This window comes from Rhea pennata, chromosome 15 (assembly GCF_028389875.1).
Source record: "Rhea pennata isolate bPtePen1 chromosome 15, bPtePen1.pri, whole genome shotgun sequence".
Taxonomy (NCBI): Eukaryota; Metazoa; Chordata; class Aves; order Rheiformes; family Rheidae; genus Rhea; species Rhea pennata.
In genome coordinates, this window is record NC_084677.1 from 9,390,672 (window position 1) to 9,405,984 (window position 15,313).

Below are 15,313 nucleotides of genomic sequence, written 5' to 3' on the forward strand. Positions count from 1 at the left end.
ATCTGAAGGGAAGTTGTAAAGAGGATTGAGCCAGACTCTTTTCAGTAGTGCCCAATGATAGGATGAGACGCAGCAGGCATAAACTGAAACAAAAGAAATTTCATCTGAACATGAGAAAAAGCTTGTTTACTGTGAGAGGGACAGAGCACCAGAACAGGTTACCTAGAGAGGTTGTAGAGTCTCCGTCCTTGGAGATACTCAAAAACTGTCTGGATGCAATCCTTGGAAACATGCTCTAGGTGACCCTGCTTGCGTGGGGGAGTTGGACTAGATGATCTCCAGAGGTCCTTCCAACCTCAACCCTTCTGTGATTGTGATTCAAGAACTTCAGCCAGACCACTTTTGCAAAAAGATGCTTTCCATAGTAGTTCTATTAATGAAACACACTCAGATTCCTTATTCTGTCAAGCTTTGCAGAACTGGGACTGGAGCCTAAGTTTCTCAAGTGCTAGGGCACTGCTGTAACCATTGGACCAATCTCTACTGCTGTATGCATGCATGTGAATCTTTCAGATGAAATCCTGTTGGAAGAGCTCCGTGTTCAATTTGCTGGTTCTGCTTCAAACACTAGTGTTTAAGACCACTCTGCATGAAATCTGAATTTCTCGATCTCATTTCCATGCATACAGACTCACCAGCTGTACACTTAACAGCTAGCTCTTGAGTGTGTTTACAGAGCTGGGCTGTGTGGGTGATCAAGCAATGAACTCAAATAAGAGTGCTCTTCTGGTAACTCCTAATGCCTCTCCTCTGCAGATTGTCAACTTAATGGCTTTCAGTGTATTCTTATTTAAACTCTTCCTATGCTCTTTTATGAGCAGATAGAATTCCTTGCGGTCTGATTCTGCTGGCTAAGTGGTGCCTGCTGTGAAGTTCCAGGTCATTGTCTTTGGACACATTCCCTATGGGGACAATATTTAGATTTAGCAGGTGATCATGTTGGCTGTCAAGGTGAATGTTCAGTATGGTTTAGTCTCCCCGTAGTTATACTGCTTAAAGTTCACTTGCATTACAATCTAGGATATTTAGTAAGCACTCACTACAGCAAATTGAATAGCTTTAGTAAGTTGCTCAGTTCAGTAGCTCGACACCTGGCTTTGCTCTATATGGTTCTCTGCTGCCCCGTGTGACCACAAAGTTAGCTGCTGTCTAGAAGTGTTAGAGCTGCTAGAATCTTAGTAGGTCTTGATAGTTCCTGGGAATGGACTGCAGTCCTGCTGGAGTGCTCCAAAAACAAAAATATCAATGTGCTGATCTCTTAACACAGAATAGCTTGGCTTGGATCACTGCATTCGGTGTGGATTGTTGTTTTTAATTGTTTCCACTGTGCCTTAGAGGCTTGAGTTAGAACGATCCCTAAGATGCAGACTTTAAGGGTGGGCTAGATTGCCTAAATGTAGGCTGTTAAGGCTTTTCTGCTTTCTGACTGCTGCACCAGAAGAGCGCAGGTCTCTTGCAGGTCCTGCATCATGTTTGCCAGCCCTTGGCTATACCTTAGGATACCTCAGATAGCACTGTGTGTCTGTGAGGTAGGCAAACCTATCCAAAGTGCTTCATATCACTTTATGTTCAGCTCAGTGAACATGTTTTTTCTTAATTTCTTCACAATCCATTGCTTAAGAAAAATATTTTTTTCACTCTGCTGACTACAGTTCACCTTCTGTAGAAGATAATTGAGTTGTAAAGAAGCTCCACTGCATCTCCCATTCTCTTCCAGCATGCTCCTGTACCCCAGTGATACCTGCACAAAAGAAAACTCGAGGGTTTTTTGTAGCCTTTTATTAGTGTGTAAGCACATCCATGGTGCATATAAAACTGTAACAGTTGACTTAATTTGAATGAATGATATTTTATTTTTCAGTAGGTGATTAAAAAGGCACTTCCACGTTGTGAATGGTGCATCAGGGGTGTAGTAGTCAGGAAAAAAACCCATGTATTAATCAAATACTCAAGACAAAATCGAGAGTAGACAGGTTTAAGAAAAGCTGGTTAATACCTTTTTTTCTGCAGCACTCTCACAAATTCTGTGTATACTGCAGTTCACTGGGATTTAAGTTGAGCTACTAGAACTTGCTTTGTGGAAAATCCTCTAAGTGAATTACTCTGACTTTAAAAAACCTTTTCAAATACATTTCATGGTAAAATAAGTTTTGCTGTACTTCAATCTATACATTGGAGAGAAGGCAGTTGTGCTTTTATCATCATCAGAGGAGTGGGTGTACGTGACCTTGACACTAAGCGTAGACTTATACAGTGCTAAATACCATCTTCCCTCCCCTTGCTGCAGTGCAATTTTTAAGCGTGTTGTTTATTCACTGGCTTTAGTTCCATTGAAATCTCCATCTCTTGCATCAACTTCTTCAGATCCTTCTGTTGCATTTTCAATCACCCTTCTGCCTCCAGATCGACGGGGAGGCGTGAAAGATGTAGGTTCATTTCCCCTCCTGCATTAAGGAAAAAATCAGACTTTAGATCATTTGTAGACCTTGGACTAAGCACAGAGTTTTGTAACAGTACCTGGGGGCCTGAGGTTTTCAAATGCAAAACACCCAGCAGCTGTGGGGCCCTGGTGTGACTCTCTGCGCTCCAGCATACAAAACCAATCTGTGGATAGGCTGAGACTCTCAATTGCTTGGAAGTGTGATGGGATTTCCTGTTGCTGTGCCTAAAGTTCCTTTCTAAGTAGACTGGTCTGCCCCAGACACCCTACTCTGCCCCTGCTTCTTATCACTGTGTTCGCCTAGTGGGGACTGCAACTAGTTGTGCAGTGGCTGCTTCTATCCCTGTCAGTAGGGGAGCATCCCTCCTGTCCTCTTAGAAGAGCGAGGAGACATGGAAAGCTCCTGCAGGAGCCTGTGAGGCTGGGCCTGCAATGGTATTGTGGGAATCGGGAAGATTTTTTGAGCCCACGCCCCGCTGCAAAGGCTGCATTACTTGGAGTACCACAGGTGCTGCAATATTTATTTCAGCCTAAGCTGTGAGTAGCTCCAACCACTTCTACAATGGAGAGAGGATACCTCCACTGTATTTTGAAACTGTATCGTAGCTCATATGCTGATGCTTAACCGAGCAAGTGTCTTGCAGAGCATGCTTTTTCCCCATCTTGTCCCCTTTTTCTCTCTCCTCCCCCCCATATATTTCATAGCCACAGCCCAAGCCAGGGATACTTTCATTCTCAGGTTAAATTTTGGGGGAGATACGAACAAGTGAGACAGAAGATTTATTTATCTCTTCTTGGCCACTATTGCTACTGGGCTATAAAACACTCATGTTTTGTAACGTGGCCTCTCACTTGCCCCTCATAAGCAAACCTTTGTAAAGGCTTGAGACTACACGTAAGCAATAAAATAAATTCATGATCACTGAATGTTATTATCAAAATTACTAATTTGGTGTTAAATACACCCAACTCCACACTTTTGGGTACAGCAATCATGCATAAATATTTAAAGGCTTGTCTTGTCCTTGCAGAAGACTAAGCCTGTGTTGTCCTTTTTGAAGCAACTATTCAGTTCCAAAGTTCAATCTTCTGTACAAAGGATGTGGGCAAGAACATTGGCTGGACTAACTTATTTCAGAGGCACAAACCTGTATTTCCAAGATGGAACTCTTTTTGGTATGTAATCTACCATTTTCCACTATTCTGCCCTTAAACTTTGGTGTAACTGAGCAATTACCTGGACCGAAAACTTGGTCCAAGATTTATTGTTAGCTGTCCATAGTTCTGGTGTCAGGGGCATGTAATGAACACAAGGGTATGTCATTTCTACTGTATCGTGCTTGGCAGACTCAAACAGCAGTGTCTGCTACTTTGTGACAGCAGATATTCTGTTTAACAAGAAAGTTTTAGTTAGGTTATTAAATTCATTAATTTCTGTCAAAAAATTCTTTCAGTCCTCACCAGAAAGAGCTCCTTAGCCCCTTGCACTGCTGCTGTCTGGACTGTTACCTGCGAGTCATTTATCAGATGGCTGTTTACCTTGTGGTAGTTCACTGGTGGGAAGTAACAGTTCCTGACTCTAGCAGGAAGCATCTAACCAAACATTGACGTACAGTTTTGGCTACAAAGAAGAAAACTTGCTATGACAAACCAAGCCCTTGTTAACATAAACTGTTGCAATATATGTGAACTTAAAAGTTACTTCAACTGGTACAAACCCTGTAGATAAACACTTTCAGTTTAAATCTGTTTCTCTAAACAGGTTTATGGCTTTGATAATATTCATGTAGTCATTTACATCACTGCCTTTAAATTAATGTGTACAGTTGACACAAGCCCTAAACATTAGTATTTCATTTAGCACCTCCCTATTTAATTTACCTTTGAATAGGTGCTACTGGAATAGTGCTTGAAAAACAGTCTCACTGGAAATACTAAGCTAACTAAACGACACATGCAAGGACAAGACATCCTCTTTAAATATTTGTGTATTCACAGCAAAATCCAGTGTATGTAAAAGAAAAGATATACAAATATTACAAGGCAGTAGCTCTTTAATTTTTGTAAAAGCAGATGTTATTCCTGTCTCTAGAGGGTGTGATAAAGTATAATAAGATGCTGTGCTAGGTTACAGTGTCAATGTTAATTTCTGTGTCTGTGCTTTACATTATAATGACAGTAGACAAGCAACATAATATCTACAAATAGCTTTAAAAGCCTAAGTAATAGCTATTTGTAAGCAATACAAGTACCAAATGCTGTGTAATGAAAGGCAACATTTTTATCTTTTATCTGTGATTGGATGGCATGAATGTGTAATAAATCACATGCAGGTAAGGTCTTCCCAAATCTCCTGTGAATTAGATAAGGTCTTACCTTAGAGTCAGTATTACAAAATGCATAAGAAATACTGTGAAATTCTAACAACATGCTGTGATGCTTCCATTCATATTCATTAGTGTTTTTGATCAGTTTTACTAATCAGTTGTATATTTGGTTTGCAACATTTTCATCTTTGATGGTGGCTGTAAAGAGGTGTAAGACAGTTCTCATGCAGAAAAGAATCAGAGTAGTTTATTAGGTACTCTATTTTGATAGAGCTTATGAGAAGTGACAATGCAACATTGGTAAGTCTAAATCAGTACATAACCTAGTTGTAAGAAAGATGAATCACTGATCAACAACTGATGATAGCTAGATTATTGTAATATTTGTCTCTTTTGATAAAACAGATTAATGCCAAGATATCCAAGCCTTCACAGTTTGCAGAAACCTCACATAAATTTTACTTGGGCCAAAGAAAATGGAAATTTGTACAACACAAGCTAGCTGCAAAGTTGAAGGCATGGTACCTGCTTAGTCATTGCGAAGGTTCCTGTGTCCCTCTGAAACAGAGATAGAGAGTCCCGGGCAGTTATACTAAGCACATGGTCATTATCAGAGGTATATAGATTACTTTTAAATAATTAAACAAAGTACATTACAGCCAATTACATTGCATTCAGATCAAACAAAAAGTCAACTTTATGCTGTATTGCATAAAAAGGGCTGGCTGCATCCACTCCTTTCTAAGGCAACCAGGAGCACACGCCACCCAAGATGGTGCTAATGGAAAATACTACCACATTCCTAACGCTCCACCTTCAAGTAAATCCATACCTAAAGATTCATGGACATTACTGGCAAACACACTACTAACCTGAACAAGAGTTGAAAGAACATAACTAGGTAAGTGCTTTGTTTTCCTCTAAAATACTCTTGGTTTTAGGTGGAAACTTAAGTTTCATAGTGTGATGGTGTAGACACAGCAATTTCCTCATAATTCAAATCAGCCTCTTTATTTCTTTGACTTGGTGTTTTCAGGCCCAGCGATTACAAGAGTACTCAGATATGTAGCTGGCTGAACAGTGCTTTATCTTTTCCCCAGTCAGCTCTAACAAGAAATGCAAAGTTTTGGTCTTTTCCTTGGTCTGGTGTCATTGAATCCCTGTATGGCAAAGTCCAAAGTGGCTTTTGGGGTAAAAATCACATAATGTGCTTTGGCTTTGGCTGCCTATGGGGTTGTGTAAGACTGGTTACAGTCACTGTGTGCGAGTTGGGCATGCATGAAAGCGTGAAAAGCTTCAGCATTCCTACCTATTTTTAACTGTACAAATGAGTATATACAGTCATTATTACGAGGGATATTTTCAAATACAACCAACCTAATTCTACTTCTATTTAAGCCAACAGAAGTTTCAGTCAGAAAAAGCATAAGGCCTGTGCCATATTATCACAGTTGTTCACCTCACAGCTGAAAGCCTGAGAATGCTGCAGGCCACTTCCTCTTCTTAATTTGACTTTTGGTTGTATCTGCCAAGTTAATACATGGAGTCTGTAACTTCCCCGTGTCTTTAGAGTGTCTGGTCTTGAACAGATTTTTTTCACTTCTGTAGTTTAATTCAGAATTTGAAGGCTCTCACTGAGAGCGAACAGCTATGCCAAACAAGAGCACTCTACCTGAGCTTGGTCTTCAGTGCTGCAACTTCCCGGCCCAGGGCTTCATTACTCTCAGTAGCTTCATCCAGCTCTCTCTGCAGCTTCCTGCGGTTTGCATTGATACGCTGGGACTCTTCCTCAGCTTCCTCTAGCTGCCTTTTCAGTTGCTTGAGTCGTGTGTTGCCCTTCTCAGCCTAAAGGGAAATTGAAGAGTAATGCTTTATGAAGCATTTATGAATGAAAGAGACTTGAAAGCTTTACATTCTTCATTCCTCATTTTTATTTCATATTGTTTTTGAGAGAACTTTACTAAAACATGTGTGAATCAAAGGTGGAACCTTAAAATCTAGAAAAAATAGTTTTAGTTTTTGGAAGTTTATTTTGCTGATAGATGCTTTATTCAGACATTACATATTTGTTTTTTTGCTGCACTTCTGCTTATCTGGTTTGCAGGTTTGTGTGCATTATGTAAAGCTAAACTTCTGAGTGTTGGACAAAATGTGATCACCTTCATTCATGTTCCAATAGGGACTGTTGCGCACAGTCCTGTTTAGTCCCTGTGCACAGTCAGACTGTTGCAGCTGGCTGATTGACAAGGACTAGGACTTTGGCACTTGCCTCAGGATAGAAGGAGAATCATATTGTTGAGGCTGAGTTTAGCAGAGGGCTGTGTAGCTTTCCCAGCAGAAAAGCCAAGCAGACAGTCTGCTTTCTAGAATGAAGAGCCTCCTTCTTCCTAGTAGCTGTAAGTCTGGCCTTTCTTGGGATATTTCTTTGAGACAGAGTAGAAAATCTTTCTTGGGGGTAAAACCTGGAAATCCCTTTGCCCCAGCCTAAGACCTTCATGACATGGCCTGATACCTGCTCTTTGTACTGTTCTGCTTGCTTTCTTTCATCCTCCACCTGCAGCAAGGCATCCTTCAGCTTCTTGTCCTTCTGGCGTAACGTCTTGGCTGCAACCTGCTTCTCTCTGCAAATGATAGTGTGACATTTGGTGATCTGGAAGGTGTGTAGCCCTCACCTGCCCCAAACATTCTGCTTGTGGAACTGGCACCAAGGACCTGTATATTAAAGGCCTTATTGAAATTAACAGATGAATTCTGAACAAAACTTAAGTGTCAGATTCTCCTTCTGATCAAAACAAATATGTATTTGTCCTTGCTGGATGCTAGAGGGGCTCCAGAGGTAAGGAGATCTGCTCTAAACGTGCAGACACAAATCCTGCACACATTGTTTACTTATGTTTCTCAGTAACTGGATCAATGAGTAGATGTCTGTGCCCGCTGGGAGCCCAGTACCTGGCTTCCTGTTCCAACTGCTCTTCAAGAGAAGCAATTTTGGCCTCCAGAGCAGCAATTGTAGCTTTGAATTTGGACTTCACAGCTCCCTCCATCTCCTGCAGTTTACTCTTCAGCTCTTTGTTTTGCCTCTCTAGTTGCTGCCGAGCGCTTTCATTCTTCTGTGCGGTGGAGCGCTCGGTTGCTAACTCATTGTTCAGCTGCTCTGCCTGCAAGGTGAGAATGGATGCTGTCAAAAGAGTTGCCAGCTTTGGGGGAAATGACAGGGAATGTTCTTTGTAGCAACTCTCCAAATATTTATTCAGAATCACAAATAGCTTTTGCTGGGTTACAAACAGCAAGTGACGCACAAGTGCTGAAATGAACTCTACCTGCTGTACTGCTTTCCTCATACGATCACCCATTGCCTCCATGTTGCTTTGTTCCTCTTCTAGCTCTTCCTCCAGTTGTGCAATTCTTGCCTCCAGGCGCCGTTTCTCATCCTGAAGGCTTGTCCTGTAAGTTTAAATTTAGGAAGTGTGTAGTTAGGCTCTGACCAGTTGAATGTGTCTGAAACCATTAGGGCTTGCCCCAAATTTGTAAAGGAAACTGAACCAGATATTTCAATAAAACAGATCATATGCATGCATGTTGTTTTGTCAAGCCTAGATTGCCACAGAATCATACCTTCTCTTGGCAAACCTGCTACTGAATGCCTCATGACTATAGCCTTGCAGGTAATCCAATCCATTCCTACCTTCCAGAAGCAGCACTTGCAAGTTCCTCTGCCATCTCTTCTTTCTCCAGATCAGCTTGTTTGCGAGCTCTCTCTGCGGCAGCCAGATCCTAGGAGAAAGGAGAAGGCAGCATGGTAAAGAAATGAGCCAGAGCTCAGATGAAATTAGTCATATCATGATATACAAGAATGGGATATTTCTAACATCAGTGTAAGTTGGGTTATCTTGTTAACAGAGTAAATTCTTATGGTACTCTGAGTCCTAGGAAAGTAAAACAAAATACACATCTGGTTTCTATTTTATTGTTTTTAGTCACAAAGATTTCTATTTAATACACCTAGGAGTTCTAGTACTAACAAGACTTTGGGAATTTGTAACTATTGGAAACTATTTGTATTGGATTATACAGTTCATTTCCCCTTAAATCTGGTGAACTGTGCCTTTACCTGAGGTAATTTTCTCAACTTGATCTGAGACTGCTTAGATGTAGTCATGACAACTTCACTGGAGTGCACAGAAGACATGGGAAGTTCTGCTTATAGCTTTCCATCCCTGATAGCAATTATATTTGTTTCAGTTCTTAAAAGTGCAAATTCTATTTTGCTACTGAAGATCATGTGTAGTTCACAGTAGATCATGTGCTTCATATTGCTCTAAAAGATTCCCACTTTACCTCTTGAAGCTGAATGAGTTCTGCTTCCAGGCTTTTGGCTTTCTTCTCATTTTCTCTGGCTGTAGCAAATATTTCTTCTCTGGCAGCTCGTGCATCGTCCAGCTCCCGTTGGTAGTCCTTCATCTGAGCCTAGTTGAAAAGAGTATCAAAGATTTATTTTTGCCTGGCTTTATCACAACTTTAGTAAAAAGAAGTTTGGACCCATCAGAACACATATGGATTTACATAAATATAATGCCTGCTTTAAGGATATTTTCTTTAACAGTCAGCTAGCATATGTTAGAACAGTCTGAAATGCCATTCCAAGAAGAGAGCTTCTTTCACTTCTGTGCTGCAGCTTTTGTAATGTCTTTTGTCCTTATTTCCTTTGATCTTAAGCATTCAGAATATACACATTGTCATTGCTTAGCTGTCGGCATATGACAGAACAGTTGATATAGAGACTTACAGTATAAATAGGAAAATGCTATTTCAGAAGCAGCAGGATTTGTGAAGAATGTTTCATGCATTTGAATCAGTGTTAGGATCAGAGCTGAAGCCCCATAATATTTTATCTGGTGGCCCTTTCTGTACATTGGAATCTATATGTTTTCCTTTGTGTGAGTAGGTCAATAGCACATGAGTGCTGGCCAAACAATTTTGGAAGTTCTCTGCATTGGTGAGGTTTAAGATCTGCATGGTTTGCTATGTAAAGTTTTTCATTGTCACTCAACTTGGGCATCACAGGCACCTGGCTGTGGGAGTTCAGTTAAAACTGACCCTTCAACAAATGTCATCTAACTTGCATATTGTGGCTATATGAAACGCAGCAGTGGAAAAAATGAGATTTGTGGAATTACGTACCTGTAGTTTGCGTAGTTGTTTAATGGCTTCTTCCCGAGCTTTATGAGCAGAATCAACTTGACCTTCTAGATCTTTAACATCAATCTCCAACTTCTTTTTGGCTGCAGCTGCCAGGCCACGTTGCTTCCGCTCGTCTTCCAGTTCTGTTTCATATTCATGGAGCTGATCATTAAAGAAGATGATAAGTTTAGGAAGGCCCTTCAATACTTCTAAATGCTCTTTGTGTATGTCTGGGTAATGTGTACATCCCCATAAAGCTCTATTAATTGTGGTATCAACAGCAGTTAAGATACATTTTCATTTTGTTCGGACACTGAAGGTTCTTGAAACAAGTTAGCAATTTGAGTTCTGTCCTCATGGAAGTATACATATTACAGGATGATGAATACAATATTTATCCATGCTGTCACAAGACTACTAGGCAAATAGGCTCTGTCCTGTCCATTTTCATTTCTAACACTTTTGGATCCATTACTGTTCCTTGGGAAGGCAGATATATTAGAAGCTGTATTTATTTCACTTGCACTGAGAACACAGACAAATTTCTCTTTATTGTGTCAGAAATAACAATTCATATGTTTTATACAATATTAACTGTAATGTAAAGTTGTTACATCTATTGACAATTGTGCACGTGCTATTTTGACAGGAGAAAATAAAATGCTGTAATGCTATTCTGTGCCTTTTTTCTTAAAATAACCTAGGAATTTTTTAATTCACCAAGTGCAAGGGAATATAACGTTTCCTTCTTGTATTAAAATGCTTTAGTAACTGCGTGAGGTTGGAGACATTCAACTGTTTTCATAAGACATTTACAGAGGCAACAGTGGGAATGATACCTGTTTAAGGAGTTGTCTTCTCTTTTCCTCATTCTGTTCATCTCTGGCTTGTAAGTCTCTCTCAAACTGTACTTTCAGGGCTTGCATGTTAACCTCCAACCTGAGTTTGGCATCTTCAGTCGCCTGTAGTTCATCTTCCAGCTCTTCTAATTGTGTCTTCATCTCTTCTACTTGCTGTTCAAAGGCACGTTTAGACTTCTCCAATTCGTGCACCTTTCAAGCAATAAGAAATTAATAGAATTATTATAAGAAATAAAAAAAATAATTCTAGCTAAAACATAGTCTATTTGCAATGTAAGCAATATTTGAATGTGGACAATGAGCCCACAAGAGCACCAAAAGTGGTAAGCTAGCATTTTTTGTACACTTACAAATCTGACTTAAGACAAAAGATCTTACAACCAGAGATTCTGTATGTCCCACACTTTCATTTTTAATCTAGTCAAGTATCGTCGTAGGATTCAATTAGTATGAGAAGTAATATTATCATGTCACTGTAATAAAAAAGTGATTAGCCAGGCATCAGTGGAGATTTCTGGTTGGTACTACATGTAGCTATATGAATGGTGGAACAGTCAAATATAATCAGTAAAATTAAATCTGCAGAGTTTGCAACTTCGAAGCTGCTTAATAAACTAGATTTAGATTCTCTTTATTTTTTTTCTGTCTTAGAATCAGTAAGAATCTTCTTCAGGCTTGAACTCATGTCAAGAATAAAGATGCTTATGGTTATTTTGCCAAGTCTCTTGAAGCTTTGGGCACAAATGGGTTAACCTTTGAATTCTACATGAAATATCTGATATTGCTGAAAGGATTTGTGTGCTACAGATAACTTCCCATGCTGAAAACACTTCTTTGTTAATTGCTATTTTAAGTTATTATTGTGGAAATTGTTTTGAGCTAGAAACTTACATTCTTGCCAACATCATCTTTGGAGCTAACAAGATCTTCCATTTCAGCTTTCAACAGTTTGTTCGTTCTCTCCAGTTCTTCTTTGGCTTCCAAAGCCTCTTCAAGTGCCCGAGCCAGTGACAAAGCCTTTGTTTCTTTTTCTCTAGCTTCGGCTTCTGCTCTGTCCCTTTCATCTGCATATTTGGAAGAAATGTTTTTCTCTTCGGCTAGCATCTGTAAAAAGATAAATTAATACAGAAAGTCATTAGCAATAGGGTTTTTCTGTTGCAACTGCCTTGTCAGTTGTTAATGATAGAGAAAAATCTCTGCATTTTCATAAATGTATATGAGTAGAAAATTAACTGCTTTATGAGTAATTCAATTTAAATTTATTTTCTGACTCTGCTTTATCTTTTACTTAAGCAATGGTGTCTCTGTAAGTTCCAGGAAAGTCAGGTGATAACACAGCAAGGGAGTTAATTTTAAATCCATACCTGATCAAACTTCTTCTGCTTCTTCTCCAGATTAGAGACGAGCTGACGTTGGTTGTCTAAGTCCACCACCAGGTCATCCAGCTCCTGCTGGAGTCTGTTCTTGGTTTTTTCCAGTTTGTCATAAGAAGCAGCCTTTTCCTCAAACTGTTGTGTGAGACCTTCAATTTCTTTCTGGAGCTTCTTTTTGCCTTCTTCCAATGTTTCTACTGTGCTAACATATTCCTGTAGTTTCTTCTTAGAGTCAGACAGCTGAAATTTGAATTCAGAGAATGAAAAGAATCTTAGGGCACAAACAGTAAAGCTTGGCAGAGAAGGTAGCCATAAGACAACTATGACCCAGAAATCTTATTTAATTTGACCCATGCGAAGCTAGTGGCAGTCACCAACCACCCACCCTTCATAAAATGAAGCAGACTGTAGGCCTAGTAGGCCCATACAGGCCTTATGTGCAAGACTCTGTTGGGAGCTGTCTTGCGTTTATACCTATCTTGCATTTGTACCTATCCTAGAGATCACACTGTAAAGGGGGAGACTGCTGGCTCCATTGTAGTGCTTCACTGGTGCCATCTGGGCTAAGAACTTGTTCCCTGAAGGCCCACCTGTTATGTCAGGATAGTTCTAAGATCTGAAACCTCTGGAATTACGGACGAAACTCTCAGTGATGGAGCTAGTGATTTAGCTATGGCACTGATACCTGTATTGTCAGTGTTGAAATATGTCTCTCCAGACTTTGTTTCGCTTCTGTTTCTTCATCCAACTGCTCTTGCAAGCTGTTCTTCTCATCCTCCAACTGACGAAGCTTGGTAGACACATTTAGCTTCTGCCGTGTTTCTTCCTGAAGCAGCTCCTATAGTCACCACAGTCACCACATCAATCAGCAGTATGGTCATTAGTTTAGGTCTTTTTGTAATGTACTTTATATATTCTATAGGTGAGCCGTACTGGATGCAAGTTTACCTGTGTGTCTTGTAGCTGAGATCCTAAGGTTGCAACATCTTTGGTCAATTTGATTGTCTTGCTTTCTGCTTCATTGAGCAGACTGGTAACATTTTCAACCTCAACCTGTGGGAGACCACAGTGAATATACTCATTTTTTTGCACAACTTCAGTATCTTCCTCCAACTTTAATTTGCTCTAGACTGAAATCCTAACTTCAGACAGGATCTGAATCTGCTGCTATACTTCTGGGTCACCTCAAGCAGAAAAATAAAAAATCTCTGTAAAATTTGCAACAGTCACTAAACAGACCACACTAGTCTGTTCATTGCATGTAGCATTACAGGCCACAACACATATAGAAGGACCGTGAGGCTGAAAGCTTTTGCTTCCATGAGACCCTGTGATTATAATCATTTCATTGTGTTATAACCGAAGTAAGGGTTCAAGACAGGGAACCTACAGGTGACAAAAACCAGAACATTCCATCTGAAGTCAACAGAGCCAGGATTTTTCTAGATGTGATCTGATAGAGTACAGTCTACCTGGTCTTCTCAAGCCCAGGTGTCAACAATAAAAGGTCACACTCCCTCATACCTGTAATTTATGAACTTTTTCATTGAGTTCTGTCCGAACACGCTCTCCGTCAGTGTACTTGGACTGTAATTCTTGCAGCTGTACTTCCAGCTTCTTCTTTTTGTGCTCCACATCTTGTTTGGCCTGATTCAGGCTCCTGATTTCATTAGACAGCTCAACATTTTCTTTCTCCAGTGTCTGCTTGGTCTTATCCAAGTTTGCTTTAGCCTAAAAGCATTAAGTGAAGAAAGGTGACCTACAGAAGGAAGCCATGGTATCCAGTGGATAGTTTTCAATGAGATGGGTTACTGTTTACCCGTTTAAATTGTTCCAGCTGCTCTGTTAGCTCTTCCACAGCTTGAGTGTGCTTTTGCCTCATTTCCTGGACCTGTGCTTCATGAGTTCGAGTCTCCTCCTCCAGAGCTCTTTTCAGCACTGTGACTTCCTGTTCACGCTTTGCTCTGTAAGGTAACACATATAAATGGAACAGCAGCAGATAAGAATGTTCCAGTCACAAGGAAAACAGCACTACTGCACAATTGTACAAGATTACTGCAGTTGTCAAAGTTCATATTCAATTCTTATGTAGGGTTTGGAGATTTGGGAGTGGGAAAGCTACATGCTGCCACACTGCTGAAAGCCATTTGAGTGGAAATGCGAAGTCCTGGTCCTAGGAAAAAAATCAGATTTAGAATTATTATCTAATCAAGTACAAGACTGAATTATTTAGGTGCCTATGCTGTAACTGAAGATTAGATACCTGGCTCCAGAAAAATAATCTAGATAACCTAAATTTGATTAATTTGACTGTCTAGATCTTGGAGACCATCACTGTCAGAGTTTAGAACAATAACCTTCCCACTAACCTTGCTAACTTCTCACTTTCAGATGCACAAATATGTCTTCTTTGCTTCATATGAATCACTAGACTGTGTTATATTGAACTTGGTGATGTTTAATTTTAGCCTATACACTAGGTCTCTATACCTGAGCTCTTGCTGGGTGGCTGTGGTATCCAGAGTATCCTCAAGCTCAGTCTTAAGAGCCTCCAGCTCCTCACCAAGGTCTCTCTTTTGTTTTTCTGCTTTGTTTCTTGCAGCTCTCTCAGACTCCAAGTCTTCCTGGAGATCAGAGATATGAGCTTCCAACTCACGGATCTTCTTGAGGGCATTGTTTTTCTGACTAGTTTCTTCTTCAAGCCTGAAAGGAAATTATTTCATTTTATATATTAAAACAAAATTTCACTTTGAGAAGATCTTTCAGAAATTAAAGGTTTATACCCAAGGGGTAATTTTAATCTTAACAAACCGTAAGTATTGAGTTTTGTGTTATCACTTCAGGAGGAAATGTGGTTAACCTATCTAATGCTCTATTTAAGATGGCTTGTGATGGCTTGTGGATTGTACTTGAACAATATATATTTAATGATTCAATATTCTAGAGTTCTCAGTGATACGTAATGGTAATTGTTAATTGTGAGCAGAAAGGTATGTCAGAGAGTTTTGCAAGTCCTGCATTAGATCTGTATGTACCTACTTAAAACTGTAGCTTCAGCTCATTGTGCAGATTGTCCTAACCATTGAACAGAAAACCTAAAGTTTTCCTCTCCCATATTATATGTAGTGTTAA

General features: G+C 39.9%; 1 protein-coding gene across 4 annotated transcripts in view; it reads right to left on the reverse strand.

Moving 5' to 3' along the window:
• Positions 1–1,829: 1,829 nt before the first annotated feature.
• Positions 1,830–15,313, reverse strand: part of MYH11 (myosin heavy chain 11) — a 63,333-nt gene continuing 49,849 nt past the window's right edge. For 2 of the 4 annotated variants that reach the window (XM_062587873.1, XM_062587872.1), the window contains 16 exons: positions 14,672–14,884; positions 14,001–14,145; positions 13,706–13,912; positions 13,130–13,234; positions 12,867–13,019; positions 12,173–12,421; positions 11,700–11,912; positions 10,788–11,000; positions 9,949–10,110; positions 9,106–9,234; positions 8,453–8,541; positions 8,088–8,211; positions 7,717–7,925; positions 7,280–7,388; positions 6,440–6,612; positions 1,830–2,444 (listed from right to left, as the gene is read on the reverse strand). In XM_062587873.1, coding sequence (XP_062443857.1) covers positions 2,309–2,444; positions 6,440–6,612; positions 7,280–7,388; positions 7,717–7,925; positions 8,088–8,211; positions 8,453–8,541; positions 9,106–9,234; positions 9,949–10,110; positions 10,788–11,000; positions 11,700–11,912; positions 12,173–12,421; positions 12,867–13,019; positions 13,130–13,234; positions 13,706–13,912; positions 14,001–14,145; positions 14,672–14,884 — 2,629 coding nt within the window. In that variant the 3' untranslated portion in view covers positions 1,830–2,308. Of the gene's footprint in view, positions 2,445–5,292; positions 5,326–6,439; positions 6,613–7,279; positions 7,389–7,716; positions 7,926–8,087; positions 8,212–8,452; positions 8,542–9,105; positions 9,235–9,948; positions 10,111–10,787; positions 11,001–11,699; positions 11,913–12,172; positions 12,422–12,866; positions 13,020–13,129; positions 13,235–13,705; positions 13,913–14,000; positions 14,146–14,671; positions 14,885–15,313 lie in introns of all 4 variants that reach the window. The other 2 variants (XM_062587875.1, XM_062587874.1) reach the window with 2 other exon arrangements.